This window comes from Papilio polytes, unplaced genomic scaffold, assembly GCF_000836215.1.
Source record: "Papilio polytes unplaced genomic scaffold, Ppol_1.0 DF821544.1, whole genome shotgun sequence".
NCBI lineage: Eukaryota > Metazoa > Arthropoda > Insecta > Lepidoptera > Papilionidae > Papilio > Papilio polytes.
In genome coordinates this window covers 158,048-177,161 of record NW_013527660.1, presented here as the reverse complement: position 1 = coordinate 177,161, position 19,114 = coordinate 158,048, and the positions used below count along the sequence as shown (strand labels likewise).

General features: G+C 33.6%; 2 protein-coding genes across 2 annotated transcripts in view; both read right to left on the bottom strand.

The window, feature by feature from the left end:
• Nucleotides 1-9,848: 9,848 nt before the first annotated feature.
• On the bottom strand, nucleotides 9,849-19,108 carry LOC106108393. The gene is made up of 5 exons (XM_013289555.1): nucleotides 18,549-19,108; nucleotides 15,178-15,232; nucleotides 11,692-11,884; nucleotides 11,190-11,352; nucleotides 9,849-10,589 (listed from the first exon to the last, which is right to left on the bottom strand). The coding sequence occupies exons 1-5, from the start codon at nucleotides 19,064-19,066 to the stop codon at nucleotides 10,553-10,555; spliced, it is 966 nt and encodes a 321-aa protein (XP_013145009.1). The 5' UTR covers nucleotides 19,067-19,108; the 3' UTR covers nucleotides 9,849-10,552.
• LOC106108381 overlaps nucleotides 19,083-19,114 on the bottom strand; it is a 5,135-nt gene continuing 5,103 nt past the window's right edge. The window contains exon 9 of the mRNA XM_013289542.1: nucleotides 19,083-19,100. Coding sequence (XP_013144996.1) covers nucleotides 19,083-19,100 — 18 coding nt within the window. The remainder of the gene's footprint in view (nucleotides 19,101-19,114) is intronic.

Sequence of the window (19,114 nt, the reverse complement as noted above, 5' to 3'; positions counted from 1 at the left end):
AATGGTAAGTAGTTTTACTGTGATAAGCTACACGTTAACTACATTGAGTATATGAGAAATATAAACATCGATATCACAGGTTTTGTCGTAAAAAAAATCAAACGTATATAAAACAAAACGAGGAAAATCTCCTAACTTTGGTAATATGCGAGCAAATGTAATAAAAATCTCGTTAAAACTCATCCAGACGGTTTTATTCTATTTTATGGTTTAAAATTTCTTATATCAAAGTAATTACACTACTTATGAATTATCTAACTTAGTACGTTGCGGTTTCTAGCTAACTTAAGGGGTCCCGCGTCAACTAAGTTTGCAGACAGTCTAATCTGCTTTAATAACTTTCAATTAATTAAATAATTTATTACTGTTTTGGAGTAAATAAACAAAGAATATGACTGTTTTACTCAGACACGATAACTCATAAAATTATAGTTTAGGCTACGTAAGCAAAGAAAGAAAAATGACCCTAAATTTCGTCGCGCGATTTTGAGCTAAGATTTAACTACGTCGTAGCCTTTGACTCCAAAAATCAAACAAAAAAATGGGACCCACCTGCAAGCATTACCTTTCGGATAAAAAAAGAATTATCAAAATCGGTCCACTAGCGGCGGAGTTATGCCGTAACACACATAAACTTGAGTACCTCCTTCTTTAGGGAAGTCGGTTAAAATAAACACAAAGGTTTTTCTAGATAATTTTATGACAAAATTTAACATTTCGCGGACAAGACACATTATAAAAGCACTACAGCTTCCTACTGCTCTGCGTTAAAGCATGCGCACATCTTTGACTAGACTATCGCACAATTGTTTAGTCTATGACTCCTATGAGCTTATGTGAGATGCGCACTCTACTCGATTCTTAGTTCTTCAACTAAACAGTTGATTTGTCTGCGAAACAATCGACAATCGCCCAACAGTTGTGCGATTGTTTAGTTATGTGTGTGGCTCCGCTCTTATTATTCCGTACTCGTGTAATAACGTAAGTAACAAACAGCGATTCCGAATAATATTTTAATTATTAATTAAAATAAGATATTAGAGACAACTGTGTGTTACCACACAAATATATTTTGCGAAATGATATACCTAATGGTTGTTTTCAAAAAGGATGTTATATTTTCATAAGCTTCTTAAACGAGTTATAATAGAATTAAAACAATAAACACGCCCATATACCAAAAGATGGGAAATAAACACACATTATTCGAATTCCCAGTCTCTTTTCATATACGTAAAAAACCTTCTAGTAATGAGAAAATTCTTTACCACAATTTTCCTTTTATTGTTCCATATAACAGTTATTGTGGGTTTCGACTGCCGTCATTTGTTTTAACACATGCTATCTCTGTTTTTCTAAAGACAAATAAAAGAGATTGCAATATATATTAAGTGTAGTTACAATAGAGTTCTTCAGTCATCGGAACATCGAGAGATACAATCGAACGTGAGGTTCATATAATTAAAGGATGCTGTACACGGAATGCTTTAAGCAGTTGTAACCGACAACTTCAGAAAACCGACAGGAACTGCTCGCCTTCAAAAAAAACAGTCGACTGTACTCTAAGTTGTCCGTGTGTGACAGCGTTTTAAAGTATCCCAGGAGGTTCACATGGACCACCTTTGGATTCACTGTTAAAAATTGTTGCATATTCTGACACTTGTATGTTTACAACGAATTATTTTCCTCGTTGTCTATCGCCCTTAATTAAACTGCGAAATTTCTAGAAAAACATCGTGCACGAGAAATTGAAAAACATCGTAAAACACGGCGATAACAGTAATGAAGTTAGCGATGGAGCGATAGAGCGACACTAAACAAGGTTAAGGGCTCGTACAGGGCCGGCGTTAGGGTAGGGCGAGGCTGAGCGACCGCCCAGGGCGCTAGACGGAAAGGGGGCGCCAAATGCGAATTTTACAGTCTTATAGTCAAGCTGCAGATAACGTTTATTTCCACATAAAATATTTACATTATTACATAATCTTGTGTTATACCCGACTAATTACAAAGTCACAGATTGGCTACATGGCTTTATTGTGTAGAAAATCATCGGTAAATATTTGAATAATAATTCAATTACTTTTTTAAATACTGTTGCACTACAAAGTACAGAACTGGATATCACTAGAATAGAAAATTAGCACCTTTAAATCAAAATTTTAGACACACTGAACACAGAGTTATTAATATCCAAGACAGAGCCACGATGACTAATTTTAAAATATGCAAATAAACTTATTTCATTTCAGATTCGAATTTTATTTAAAAAGCAATAAAAGTCGCGTAATATGATAAACTGAAGAAGAATGGGCAGGCTTAAAAGTTTTCAAAAAAAACTTGAAGTTTATTCGATAAAATAAAACCTGTTACACACGAAGGTAGAACATTAAGGCAACAGATGTCGCTGTTTGTACGTCGATACTGAATTATATCAGTAAGTGTGCGTTCGAACAACAACCGTATTGCAATAAGAATACTGGACATTCTGCCCTCGTGTAACGCTGGCATAACTTCGAGATTGGATATCACGGCCAGTAATAAACTTTTTAATATTCCTCGATACTATGAAATAAATTTCACCAAACTCCCCTAACAATAGATACCCGTCATAAATGTTAGTAAAGAATTTAATACAATATTCTGTAAATAATTCATATTTGTTTGAAGTATCTACCCTGAAAATGTATTTAATACAGTTATAAATGCGAAAGTTTAGATGTATGGATTACTATGTGATCTATTCCGAGGCGTATATTATTTTTAACTTTTCTTTCTAAAAAATTTATCATTGTCACCTTAGTATGTTTACTGATAAATGTAGTTAATTCCGAAACTTTTCAACGAAAATCGAAAAGGTTTAATGGACGTCCCACGCTGAATCCTTGAATAAATATTCTTTAAATACACTTCCAAGCTTATCTTTTGCCTTTTGTGAAGCAAAAGAAAAATAACTTTCAAGTTTAATTGACTCAGATAAGAAAAGAATTCATTTTCCGATAATAAAATTAATTTTATAAACTTCTATAAAAAAAAACCTTAATGTTTCTGAGATTTCATTTACCTGGTGTAAATAATCCGTCATTTAATTCGCTTAAATACATTACATTATTTTCTATGTATTATTTCAAAAAAAGCGTCGGTGGCTCAGTGGTTAAGCACTTGACTTGAAATCTAGTTTCCTGTTAGAAAAAAGTCCTGGGTTCGAATCCCACCGTGTACCAATGTGATTTCGATTGTACGAATTGTCATATGTACATAATTTACCCGGCATACTTACGGTGAAGGAAAACATCGTGATGACTGCACATATCGGCGAAGAAATTCAAAGATATGTGTGAAGTCAACCCGCAATGGGCCAGCGTGGTTGACTATGTCCTAGTCACCCTAACTTAGGGTAAGCTCCGAGCCCCTCGGTGGGGATGTATACAGAGCTGGTGATGATGATGATATTTTAATAGTATGATATATATGATGATTTTTATACCATCAGTGTCCATTAAATTTATATCCTCTACATTAAGGACAGTTGTCATAATCTATAAAAAGATTTAGATGAAATTTAATAAAGCAGATTTTAATATATACAATAATTTAACTTCATCGTTTATTAGTATTTCATATGGTCAGAAATAAAACAGTTCGTGTAAACATAGCTGCCAGTAACAGGGGTCGCGGCGAACTCGCCTCGGGCATCCGAATTGCCCGCATTTCACATTATACATACACGTAACGTTCTGTTTGAGTTTACATACTACTATTTAGTGCCCGCCACTTCTTCCCAGAAATTTAAAAAGTTGTAAAGCGATATACCACTACAATTTATTCGTATGCATTTAAACAAATTTGTTTAATCGTTTTGGAGTTATAGATAGTTCGCCCGCGACTCCGTCCGCATGGAAAAAAAAAGTGAGTCTGTTAAAAAAAACAACCTATGTGTTCTTCCAGACTATCCTCTACGTTCAGCCGTTTAGGCTCTAACGAATTATAACAAACATTCATCCATCCAAAGTTTCCCATTTATATGTAAGTAAAATTTGAATCAATTTGCCAACTAGAGAAGTATAATTTTTTTTATTTAATATTACTTCGTACTAAAGACATACTAATACACCATTTGACTTAATACCTCTTTCTGTTTTAGTCAAGTACTTCATACATGTTAAAACCACGTCAGTAATCGCGCCGAGATGTAAAAAGTATGTTCAAAGTGAGAACACCAATAACAAAATCGCCTTAACTTGTTGAATAGACGCACAAATGAGGGGTACTCAGAATCGGATCGTCATCGGCATGAATAGATCCATCGCGACAAGAGAACCTTCACGTATCGAGAGTCCCTAATACGATATAATATATCTGAAATGTAAGTAGGATAGACTTAAATAAGGTTGTGCGTTAAAAAATATATACTAATTACTACTTTTAAGGAACATTAATATAAACGTAACGTATAATTTAAATTAAACGGTCAGAGCACTGCCGACAGAATGGCGCGCTACTCTAATACGTCTGAATGACATTGACAACTGTCAGATAGGGACAGATGTCTATACTATTGTTCTAGTGTTGCCCGATTTAACACTACGTATTTAAAGAACTGAACGGATCTCCTTAAATTTGGCATAGATGTAGAGCGTAATGAGAAAGAACACACAGGTGTGCGTACACCGAATGTTATCACGTGAGTTTAGCCGTGTTATAATTTATATAGTATAATGTCTCACGAAAGTTTTAATAAGTTAGATACTAAAATTGTTTATGTCAAATACAAACACGTATGAAAGACAATGAAAATTGTTTAATTAAAAATTAATCCGTGCGATGCCTTCTGCAGATTGTTTACGTCGCGCCTTCTTCATCCTCTCAAAAATTCCCAAATGTTCTCTACCGTCTACCGGTGACCCTTAATGACGGTCGATGTACCTTTAGACAATGCACACGTAAATATTCCATCGTGATCTTGGAAGCGTGCTGGGCCCATAACCTGATAGGAATTTGCTTCACCAGCACACAAAAATGATAAAATAAATAATGTTTGTTATTTATTCACATTTAGATTTATATTAATACAAGTATATATAAAAAATAAGGTATTATATTTTCACTATACATAACATGTTCTTTTCTCTATTTTCTAACAACTAACTGAACATCGAACATATGTCATTATTTAAATTATCCTAGACAGCCAGTCTTACACTGTAACCAATACATACAGCAGGTTTCATTTACAACAAGAACAAACACTTGTGCGATTTCTTTATTGTTGTCTTAATTTTCCCCAAAACAAAACCCGAATAACAATTAAAAGGCAGTACTCAACGTACTTTTCACGTTTTGGCAGTGGAAACTCACTTGCTATTTCCTGTCATTCTCAGAGATCTTTAGTGATTACTTAAGCAGTTACTAAGACAATAATGTACATTTTTAATATTACTTCGAAAACATTTATCAAATGTTTTTTCATCGAACTTTCTCTGACAATTACTATATCAGTTGTTAAGCAAAATTATAACAAGCTCCATCTACTGTTATAAAATAAACTAAACGATTTAAAAAAAAATTAATAGATGACGCCAGTGAGATTCTGTGAAAAATATTTCTACGGAAGCGTTAACTAATGTCTTTTAGCGCCATCTCTTATCATTTTAATGTAACAGTAAGATATTACTGTCATCTCCCTTTTTGAATATCACTGGAGCGATAAGAGATGGCGCTTTAGGAAGTTGTATGTCATCACGTAGTTCTATTAAAAACAACTAGAGGTCGGTAAGCGAAGTGGTGTGTAATATTTTTTTTAATTAATCAATAATATTATATAAAAATTTACTTTTGCATTTTTACTTAATTAACTGTATTAACTTTTGACTTATCAACTAGCTTTTACTTGCAAATTATAAAGTGAGAAATTGAAAAGAATGTATCCCACTCCTGCAGACATTGAGTATCTTCTATCAAAGATGTTAAAAAAATGTAAAGAGTAAGCATAGTTGACACTTCACTATTTTTTTACATAATTATCACTAACGCCATCTACATAAAACTTCTACAACAAGGTAATATTTGTATTTTATTTTGACAGTTTACCTACTTTATAAAAGATGGCGCTTATTATAATTGTATAAAGTGTCATTACAAGAACATGAGGTGGCGTAATAAACTTCAACTGATACATTACCGGTCAAAGAAATTACCAGTGTTCACTATGTCTAGTCAATTTATTAAATGTCTTTTTAATAAACGGAACAAATGCGAAGTTGCGGTCAGACAAAAACTCGGTTCCTTATCATAACCTAGAAACATCATGTGTTCGAAATATAATTATTTTGATATTCCAAACGCCTTTTTGTCAACTATATAGAGGATAATGGTTAGAAATAAAACACGAATGACATTTTTTAATTTTTATTCACACTACTTTTTTTTACTTTTTTATTTTTTTTTTATTACTGTTACATCAAGATATCGAAAAATCTTAACTAATGAGAACATGAGACTTGAAACAAACATATTATCCGACAGGAAATTAAGTAAATAAGTACATATTTTGTTAAGCTCGCTGAGCTTTTAAAAGGAAACAGTGTTTAAAGTCTCTGACTTTTTTCTTATACATTTTTGAAGTAGAAAATAATCTAAAACATTAAATATACAAACTATTGTATAGTGTATATGTTCTACAATCCATAATCCATCGGAAAAGTGTCGCTCAAAGTTAAAACATAAAAATAATTTTGAATTCATGCTCTCATACCTATCCTATATTAAGAAAATTACCTCTAATTCCGTAACTCTAAAGAATGCGTTAAATATTCACTACGGTATTGTTGCTATCCAACAAAACAACTCATATAAAAAAAAAAACTTTAAAACTCAAAAAACCAAAAACGCGGTTCTCTCAATATTGCAAAACCAGAAAAAACCTAATTGTTTTCAAGAGACATATAAATTTTAATATCTTTAAATAACCGCGTGTTAAAAAATAAAAGATAGCGTGAAATCCCAAAACTTAATTAACAACATCTGCCACCAAGGTTTTTTACCCAAAAGAATTTCCCCAAAATAATATTAAAAAAAAAACACAAAAACAAAAGACCAATTTTAAGATAAAACTGTACTACATACTAATGATTACAGACACCAATGTCATATTTTCTTATACTAAAGGAGAAAGAGCAATAGGAAACAAAAGCAAAAATCCTAACATCACGTTAAACGCTATTTTTCATACTGTTCCGTTGAGGCCACCGGGTACATCGGTGACCGACAAGAAGTGTGTTTGGGCCAATGGGGTCATGGTAATCGCGAGTTACGTATGAACTGCTTGATTTTGATGGCAGTTACCGTTTAAGCCAAAATTCGTGTACAATATAACCGGCTTGACTCTAGAGAACACAATGTTCGCATTGGTCTGTGAAAACACGAAGTTGAGTATAAAAACTCAGGAAATTATTGTAGTGAGTAGGTGAAACACAATTTATTATTATAGTTCTATCAAATAAGAACATATAACAATGTTTTGAATTTTTGGCAAAATATAAAATTTGATTTGGTCCGTGCGCAAAATCTAGTGCCGGCATTTGGTGTCCCCTAAGGCGTTTAACGTGTTAAGTAAATTAGTAAACATTTAAGTTTGAGTTTGAGTTTGAGTTAAGCTCGCTGAGCCTTAAAAAGAAAATAATGTTTATAAAGTCCCTGGCTGTTTTTTCTTATACATTTTTTTTAAAATTGGAAGGAAATATTCTCAATAAATATTCATGCTATTGTATAGTGTATATGTTCTAAAATCCATAATTCATCGAATGTTTTTAAAGTGTCGCTCAAAGTTAAAACATAAAAATAATATTGAATTGATGCTCCCTAATCTATATTAAGAAAATTACCTCTAATTCCTTAACTCTAAAGAATGCGTTAAATATTCACTACGATATACGACTGTTTCAATCGAAATTAAATAAAAAAAAAACTTTAAAACTCAAGAAACCAAAAACGCGGTTCTCTCAATATTACAAAACCAGAAAAAACCATATTGTTTGCAAGAAACATACCAAATTTATTTAATATTCGTGTGTAAAATAAGACAGCGTAAAATCCTAAAAGTTAATTAACAACATCTGCCACCATACTCATACAAAAAAAAAGAATTTCCCCAAAATAATATTAAAAACACAAAAACAAAAACTAAGGTGAAACTGTACTACATACTAATGATTACAGACACCAATATCATATTATCTTATATTAAAGGAAAAAGAGCAAAAGGAGGGTAACACAGAAGCAAGGGGGCGCATGGAAATGAGAAAAATCCCTAATAAGCCTAATTTGCGTAGGAAATAAGCACTTAATACATAGATATATATGGTAGATAAACAAAGGCTCTACAGAGCCATCTAAGTCAAAATCCTGACGTTGTCTGCACTATTTGACTGCAAAGTACGTAGTCCAGCATCTGTCGCTTTCACACTTACTAAGCTATAGATTAGGAAACGAAACGCCAATATCAATGCATACATGAGGCATGCATGTCCAAAACGACTTAATCCATTCTAAAGAGTTCATGATCATTTCCATTAAAGTCGATTTCACAAAACGGGGGGACGAAGAATGTCGACAGCCGACCTTATCGTTTAATTCATAACACTGATTAGTATGAAAACCGTAAATATACAACTACATTGAGTAAGAATGCTGAAAAAACCTTGTTAATCAGAGAGACTAAATTGACGGATGGACATGTCAAATGTAAGCTTTTCACGCAACATGTGTTTTAAATCGAGGCTGCATGAAAACTAGTTGTCGCGTTTGTGTGCCTCGTGTGCGAGCGAGAGGACGAAACACGCGACAGATTTTGACATAATCACGTAATACATTTAGACAACCAATTTGTGTTTTGTACCCATTATACTGGTTTAAATAACAACTTTTATATTTATTAGACATGCATACCGAATAACAGTACTGAAATTTATCATTTTACTGAAATTTGAAGATTTGGGTCATATATTAAGAGGCTAGGCATATGACTAAAGTGACTGACTATCCACGAAATATCATTTTTGTCTCTCTGATGAAAAAATACACATGTTAGTTTCGCAATAAATATTAAAAACACATAAAACGTATAAAACATAATTCTGACACCCCCCTTACAAACTACCCGCGTCTTATTTTATTTTTTCTGACCAGTTATTTCGAACAAAAATTTTAAAAACCACTTTTTTCTAAAAATTGAACGTAAAGCAATAATTTACTTGTTTGTTACACTATACATGGTGTTTTCAAAACTGAGATCGTCCGTTAATCACGTGATAGCAATACCCCATAAAGTCACGCGTAATTTGTTAGTGCATAAAATATGACAATTTCCAAGATTTCATTATTTTTATTAATTAAATAAATTAAATCATTACTCAGTTGTTCAAAAAAAGGCGTTATTTTTGTAGTAACTCTTAAAACAAGTGTAGTATTATGATAGCCCCAGCCCCTCGGTATATTTCATGATTTTTTTCATAATAAACGATCTCATATTTGAAACAAATTATTAATTTATATAGTATAATGTCTCACGAAAGTTTTAATAAGTTATTCCAAACTTCATATATGTACAATTACTTCAAACTATACCCCGTAAAACGTGAATTTTGTTTTTTAAAACAATAATTGAAATTGCTCTGCACTATAGCTTTTAGCCCATTCTTTACCCTTTACTTTAAATCAGCCTTAAGCGTATCAAACCCTTTTTACACCTTCCTAAAAAGTGGACTAAAAGTAATGTTTACTTTCATTGTATAATTATTAGAATTATACAATGAAAAAATTATAAACATTTATTTAGGGTTGTGTCAGACATACCATTAAAATTAATTATATCTACATGCGTAAGTTTAAGAAAAAAACATATTAAACATTAGTCGTTTAGTTTACTATGGAAACAGTGTGGAGTAAAAGCTCTTTAAAAGTTCGATGCAAACTTCAAAAATCACGATTAAGATCTCTACAAAGCTATAAATATGTTGCACATCTACGGAAGTTTGCATCGAAACCTTTTCTTCATATTAGTTGAGCAAAGAAAACTGCAACTTAGTCGCATTTTTCTTTCATTCCTCACGTACGGCAAGATTACTAAAATATATCGAAACTAAAAGAAAAAAAAACTCACAAAACAAAGTAATTATAACCTGACCAGGATTATAGAAAGGGGGCAACAATTCTCTTCGATGTTGCACATCGATCAATGCATTAAAACTTTAAAAGAACTGATAATTAAAAAAAAAAAACAGTATTTAAGACTTATTCTCAAGTTCAATGCTGGGATAAATTTCAACTCAGAAGTACATACTGTTCTGTATTTTAAAACCTGAAATTAAAAACTTAAAAATTGGCAACACTTTTTCTACTTTAGTTAGTTTATTTTAGTTCAAAGAGCGCGTTTTCTATGTTCCTAATCAGGTTATAAGGTTTCCGTACTAAAATCGATGGTATCCGTGTTAATATCTATCGTGTGGGTGCCATTCTTTTGAGCGATCATTCGTCCGTTTCGCATTCGCTGTACCGATTAGCATCTTGCTCGCTGCGCCTTCGTTCTCTCCGGGCTGTTTTGAAATATAAGTATGCATTATTAAATAGCGAAAGCTATCGCCCGCGACTCCGCGGAATTAAAAAAAAATATAAATTAGTACCCTATGTGTTCTTCCAGACTATAATCTACGTCTATGCCAAATTTCATCGCGATCCTTTCAGCAGTTTAGGTTACAAACTCTAACAAACATCCATCCATCGCATTTTTAATATTAGTAAGAAGTATGATAATGACACAAGTAATCTAATAACCGGGTAACCGACGTCAGTCACGAAGCTGCAGGAAATACAATACTAATTGTTGCTCGCGACTTCGTCCGCGTGAAGTTAAACAATAATAAAACTCTACGTTACTCAGTGATAACGTAGCTTTTAAATGGTGAAAAACTCTTTGAAATCTGTCCAGTAGTTTTTGAGTTATTGCAATACATACAGGAATCCAAAAATACAAATCTTATATTAGTATAGATAACAATGGCTGAAACTTTCTACTTCCTTTACGTCCAATGGAGAGCTATTTGTACAATAACCATTACCTTCAATATATCAGTGAACATAGAATTAACAAACTAAGCTTAAAACGTAAAAAAAAAAAAATAGAAAAAATGACTCACCTTGAATGTAAAAATCTAGCCGTGTTTGCGTAGAGATCAGGGGGGGACGCATCAAAGATAGCAGAATGCGCGCGCGCAAGTTGCCGGATCTGGTGCCTGAATGCGGCGCGGATGATTGGGGCGTCTCCCTCACTGACTCGGCCAGATACCTCGTTGAAGGTTGCTATTCACATAAACATATACAATATACAAATTTAATACACGATGGTTATTGAGCATGATGTATAGCGTCGCACAGATATGAATTGCTTACAGAATTAAATGAATAAGTATTAAAAACTATGAGGTATTTAGAAGTTGTCTTGATAACTTAGGGTAAGCTCTGACCCCTTTAATGGGGACGTATCATGAGGTGGTGATTTTTAAAGATAATAAAGGAGAGTGAGTTAAAGGGATCCTGTAGGGAGAATTATAATGTAATTGGAAAGCTTGTTAAAATGTGATGTAATGTTCAAATATCCAATTACAGACAAGAAAGCTGATGTAATATAAAACAGATTACCACTAATGAAGCCATCGAGATCTGTCGGTGGACGCGAACGTCTGATGCATCTTCGTTTGCGCGACGGCATTCCGCTAAGGTAAGCATTGCTAAATGGCGGCTGATCGCTGTGCAGGACGGATTGGTCGCTCGAGAGAACTGGCACCCACTCCTCGTCCCAATGCTGAATAATCAGTACCGGCGGGACTTTCTCCTGCATGCAAAAAACACTTATTTAGAAGACGTACTGAAAATTTGTATGACTTACAAACGCCTCAGCTTGCAATACTACAAGTGTTCGGGGAACAGGTTTGTCCGGAAATGTTCATTTAGCAAATAGTTTGGATTATTTGTAAATTTGCTACTGGCGCTTGCTAAAATATTACAAGCTGTAGCTCGCGAATGCGCCTGCATGAATTAAAAAAAAATAAAAAAAATGCGGAATATGTTACTCATTCTCTCACTTCAAAAATTCTTTCAACAAAAAATGCTACGTTATCATTATTGATAACGTAGCATTTTTTGTTGAAAGAATTTTTGAAATCGGCCATACTAAAATACAAATCTTTCCTCTTTACAATACGATGTTTATGTTTTTGGACACCCTGTTAATATTTTAACAATGGTCTACTAAACTACAAAATAATTTACACAATGTATTATGTAGTTTTATTGAATCAAATCCATGGTTTACATATGAATAAATATATTAAAGACATTTCGAGATCTTTGACGAATCGTCTTTTTATGAACGATGAAACCCTCAAGCGCCCAATCTACGCAACTTTGGGACAGAGGTGAATTGGTTAGAATCGTCGTAATTTTGACCAAAGAATCTGTGGTCTTACGTTGTACTAGTCTTTTCGGGACCCTGTATAATCGCACAGCAACCACCCAACAATGAAGTGATCATACACTTAACATTAGGCTTAAGAGCCAATTATATTTTTTTAGTATTTAAACGCTTCAATTACCGCTACTGGTAATATTTTAAAACATATTAAAATCTCCTAGTGACATATTACTTTAAAAAGATTAATAAATTCCAATTTGCCCCAAAGTACTGAAGCGTGAAGACGATACAAAAAGTCTTATAGCGGATTCGTTCAAGCTATAGCTTCACATATAACGTTTATAGCAATATCAAAAAGCTTATTGGGCCAAATAGCATTAAAAATAACAAGTTTCATACTTTATTAGTTAAATTTTTCACACTCATTTAGCACCCTACTACATTTAAAACAATATTAATCTATCAAGACCTTAGAACTAGAAATCAGTATGCAACATATTGGAGGAATCTTGGAATTCTTCCTACGTAGAGTAGGGCTACATTTATCGCAGACCGGGGTTGCGGACATAAGCGAAAGCGTGCCCGTGCCCCGGTCGAAGGCGTTGGAGGAACCGAGGGGTTTAGTGGGTATGCCCCCCATTATGGGGGGAGAATCCCACATAACTACCGCGTCCCCGCTGGACGCGGAGTATGCGTAAGATGCTGTCCACTCGGGTAAAAAAGGGTAATTTTGTTAAATATTTGAACATTAATACCTTCCTACCTAATGTATCTGTTTCACTAAACTTAAATTTCTTGCTTATTTCTAAAACCAAAAGTTGAAACACTTTTGGACTTACGTATTTAATAATTACTTGGCACAACACAGCTTGTTTTGTACACTCCAAAATACAAATTGTGAAATGGCTCCTAAATTAACAATTAGATTACTCAAAAAGCTACAACATTCGAACAAAGCAATCGTTAATAACGTTACACCGTAAACAAGATTCTGAATATAATCCTAGGATTCCTGGACGTCCTGAAAGCGGTAAAAAACAAACAGCCTAAACTAACAAGTTGCAAATTAAACACATCTAAGACTACAAATAACACTACTATGGCTATAAATACTAAAACTGAGGAATACTTACCATAATCTTATTAAATAAATTTGAACAACTTTTAATCACTATTTTTAACAAACATTCGCGCCGCTTTTAAAATTACAGATAAAAAAATTAGCTGTTAAATAAGGTACAGGGTGATGTAATAGCTAACAAGTCAAGATCTAAATATGTTACAACTAGCTTTCGCCCGCGACTCCGTCCGCGTGGAATTTAAAAAAAAACAAAAGTGAGTAGCCTATGTGTTCTTCCAGATTGTCCCCTACATCTATACAAAATTTCATCGAAATCCGTTCAACCGTTTAGGCTACAAACTCTAACAAACATACAAACATCCATCTATCCATTCATCCATCGAAACTTTCGCATTTATAAAATTAAGTATGAAGTATAACACAGGTGAAATCTATCTTTATCTACAAATCTTTTAAAACAAAGTCGCTTTTTGCATCCTCTGTTCTGCTAAGCCACGAAACAGTTTAAATTCCGTTTCGATCATAATCTAGAATTAAGGGGTAATTAGTAGACAAGAATAACTGTGTTACTAAACCCATTAAATTGCCTTTTTGCGTAGGAAATCCAAACCGTTGAGTTATATATGCTACAAATTACTATATTTTACGCACGTTATTTGTGACGTCATTTTTAATATAAACCCTTATTCAAAGAAATTTAATGTAGATTGAAATTGCCTTTTAAAATGTATAATTCTGGCAAATAGTTTAGAAGTCATCATCACAAAACAATAACTGAAAAATACAGCTGTTTTACAAGGTTCTTACTAACTGTAAGGAAGTCATCGGGAAGGACAGATATGATATCATCAACATCCACTTGCCCTTATCCCTTACGGAGGGTTGGCACAGTATGCGCTACTCTTCCATACATCTCTATATCCTCTTTCACACAATCCATCCATACTTTCTTCGGTCTTCCTCTACCTTGTAGCCATCTACATTCATTCTTAACACTTTCTGGTTTATGTCCCCATCGTTTCGTCGCATAACATGTCCATACCACGCTAACCTTTTGCTTTTCAATTTCTCAAATATAAGGACAGACATGACAGAAAGAGATAAACAATATATATAGGAATAAAGAACATTGTTCTTATTGGAAATCGGCCTAATATAGGCCTATAGGATGATAAGGGGGTTGTGCTTTCATCATTTTATTTTTAATTTCTCAATGCACAAAACATAAAACCAAGTTAATTTTTACTCAGATGTCCTTTCGTACTTATTTTTCGCAATAAAACCTGCGCAGATGTGAAGTATTAACATAATTTTGGAAACATTTCATACCTAGTTAAATATTGACAACGGTTGGCTGACGTAAATATTAATCTCTATGTCCCTTTGTCATCTCATACATGAAAAAATGAAGTTTTTTTAACTCGACGCATTTCTTATTTAAAATGTGAACTAAATTTTGTAACAAAACTGAACAAAATTAAAAACTCCCTTCATAAATAACCAACTATTCAAACCGCAGGCAGTTATAATGGTTTTAGTATCTACAAACTTCCTAAATGTCAGTAGGTTAAAAAAAATGTTAGTGCAAGGTTATTGTTAATTCCATTCTAATGTATTGTATATCTTATCTTACCGGTCTGTTCCTTTCGGGTTCTGAAGTACTTTGTGTTGTTTCCATTGGTCGAATCCTGGGATAAAAAATAAATTTTAATGTAAAAAAAAAACTATTAACTAAACATAATAAAGCAAGCGATACACGACTACTACACAGTATGATATTGCAAAATAAAAAAAAATCTTTAACATTCCACACAAAAAAAAATTGAAAAAAAAGCTCTTTATGATTGGATTTTTTTACGTAACATTTACTTTATTTCGACACTATTGAGTGTAGATACTCATGAGACATATTTTTTTACATGGGGTTAGTTAATTTCAGTGTTTATTACAAATCGCCTAAATATCAACACATGTATTCTAATTTTTTTTTAATTATTTACCGGATTATCTACTTTAAAGTTTCGATTATAAAGATTTATGTTTGCAGATCCTTTGTTTTTTTAATAAACATTTTTTATGATATACTCTTCCCCTTTTCGACAAAAGTGGGTTGGACTAGTGAAAAAGAGTTTAAAGCCAGCAAAACACACTTCACGTATCGTGCTCAGCACTAGCGTTCTTCGAAGCGTGACAACGTTATAGTCTAAGATACGAGTGACCCCTTCCTACCCTCATCGATTTTTTCCACAAACCCTAATTATTCTGAAAGTTCACAATTTTTTAATTCAATAGGGTTACTGAACATTTATTCTTTGAAGTGGAAATTTCCAGCCAAAACCACTCATGGAGTTTTTTACAAATTTCATCATCAATCGATAGTAACATAAATAATACCTTAAGTTAAATTTGCCTATCTATTTCCTGGCAAGAGTGAAGGTTGCACACTGTTTAAAACAGGTTAAAATACATGTGAACTTTATTAGAAAAAGTTTTATAAGGATGAGGGTAGGTCAACATCAGTTCCGTATCCGCGACTATGAGCAAAGCAGCTTACTTGCAATGCGAATGTTAAATGATATACTTGCGTACTTCGTTGTTCTCCATCGTCGTACTACTGGTATTGCGTATAAACACACTGTTTTTCGATATTAATGTTGCGGTGATGAATTTATCGTAATGAATCTACCGATGACCGGCTATAGATGATGGGCCCGCGTGACCACTAAGGCCTAGTTACCTCTAACTTAGAATAGGCACGAGCCTTTCGGAAATAATTACGAGCCGACGATAACCCTGTACAGTCAGCTGCATAAATATATATACATACTAGCTTATGGCCGCGACTCCATTCGCGTAAAATTTAAAAAAACAAGACTATCTGTTCTTCCAGACTATCCTCTACATGTACACTAAATTTCATCGAAATCCGTTTAGCCGTTTAGACAACAAACTCTAACAAACATCCATCCGTCCGACTAAACTTTCGCATTTAAAATATTAGTATAAGTATATACATATATACATATTATACGGAACTGTAGACAATTGTATAGACCATAGACATAGATATGCGTATGCGTTCATTAATAGCACGAATAAGTGACCGGAAGTTTACGGGTAGACATAGGCATATTTTGGAAATCTAAAGACTTTAAAGTTTCCAAAGCTTTGTTAATGTATAAATGTTATTGCAGCTGACTGTACCTATATGTTTCGATAAGTAAAATAGATATACATATAGCACGTTGTTTTTGTAAATTTTTCGAAAATGTACGTAACGAAATAAATAAAAAAATAAATCAAATAATAAACGGAACTTTGCCATATGGATATCCATAAGTTCTGCCTTCATCTTTGCGAGAAGTATGTAAGTTTATTATTTATACCTGTTTTGGTGATGAATTTTTAACATCACCTTTATGATATTGATGTTATATTTATTTTATTATGAACCATCACCGACGTAAATTATATCTAAATCTAACCGCCTAAATCTAAAAACGCCTGCACACGTTCACTGCCATAGACTCGACTGGCGTGTTCATTTGTTGTAAAGAAAGTCATCGTAGCATGTAACGTGTTAAATATTTTAAAACGGCAAATGTGCACATTTTATAAAAGCATGGTAAGCAAAGCTGTTAAAGGCAGTATAAAACTGAGGCAAATGATTTGAAACATCCAATGGCCGCCTAAAATGTTTCATTTTATTTATTGACGTCTATCCTTTGACTTTTTTTAACATTAAATAAAAAATATAGCATGACTAGGAGTATAAAAACCAAGTCATGAGGGCGCCTATGGTTTTTAATGTTGAAACTTTCGACATCAATAAGTCGAACGGACTGTCTACCCCTATCCTCACATCAGTAAAGGCTTAAATATATTTTACTCCGCCATCATAAATATAACAACAAGTCAAAATAATCAACACATTTTGTTCTCCAAGTACGACTTAGTAACGATTTTTATTACAATTCTTCTTACTGTGACACTTGTATTGGTACATAATTAACATCTGTTGGCCACCTCTGCCTTTCAAAGAGAATGTGAGGAATATAAGTGCCATTGTAGTTATAAGGCAGGACTTATTTTTTGTTCATGATATTTCGCTTTCAGTTACCATACTAGCCATTGCAGTGAATTGTTAGATATGAGACAAGCGGTGTGACGTTGTGTAAAGCTTCGCTATGGAGTTTTGCTGTTTAGTTGTGCTCTTATGTATTATGTATTATCCTTCTTAAAAAATGTAGCCTAGAAGCGAACGCGACAAGCATTTGCGACCTCATAATGCTGTGGTAATAATGTAACTTATTGTTTACTCTTAGAGAATCCTAGACAGATCAACAGCGTGTGGTGACCTTAATTGCTATCTCCGAAAAGTTGTCCAAAGTGTATGTTCAGTTTTCTTTACTTCTAAAGTTTATTCTTTAAATAAATGAAATAACAATGGAACTATAAAAATCGCGGAACATGATTTCGGCTTAAACGATAGCTGTTAAGGTCCTGAATATCCACAAAGCTCTTCATATCTTTTAAAAATCATCCTGTATATACAATTTTTATATTGATAATGTAAATATCAATAGTTACTGTAATCTATTATTTGAAAACTGCTGCTTAACATTTATGGGGTAAATTGGAACAACCCTAATATAATTGTAAAATTATTAGGACACCTAAAAAATTATTAGGAAACCTAAAACTATACATTTCGTAAAACTTTCAATAGTGAATGCCAAATTTCATATGCACGGATAACAAGGCTCTTGCTATTGGCTGAATAAATGAAGTAACCATGGCAACCACGATTCTTCGCTTCTATTGCCTTGTAGTTTTTATTCCTTACCCGCGTGACATTTTTTTTTAAATCTTCTAAATTAAATCGTGAAAACATTTGGCCTTTCGATTGTGGTAAGTTTAGGGAGTTTTTAGGAGTCGACATCCTACATAACAAAGAAGTTTGTGTACGCTTTATTATATTAGTATAGATAAAAATATACTTACCGGGACCGGCGGTGGCGGTGGCGTCCGGAGTGGCTAGGACCTGCCCGTTCTTGTACTGGAGGGGTTGGTTCTGGAGGAACCGCTTCAGAAACTGTTGAGCTAACAATATTCGCTTCTTGGGCCGTATCACGTCTTTGGGTACCAACGTTTATGTCAATCTCATTAATGTTGGAAGCAACATTATCAGAGTTCGCTGATAGGAAGTCTTCGTCATCGTTCTCTTGTTTAATTTCTTGGTAGCAGTCCTGTAAGTTGCTATAACTGCCTGTGGGACTCTCCTCTGTAGGGGTCGTTTGAGTTTCTATTTCGCGAGACGTACTCGCGCTCGTACCCACGGAAGTTGTCAATGGCACCTGGATCCTGGCCATATAATCTGCCATAGCGTTTATGAAGCTATCCGATATAGGTACAACGTTATTCAACTCTTCTTCGGTAATCATGAAATGAGAACAGGGTATTTGGATGTTAGCATCTAAATCGGACGCGGTCAGACGCTCTAACAACATAGCTGGTGTCATAGGCCTGATTGCCGGTCTAGCGGATGGGATAGCCCTCGGGGTGAAAGA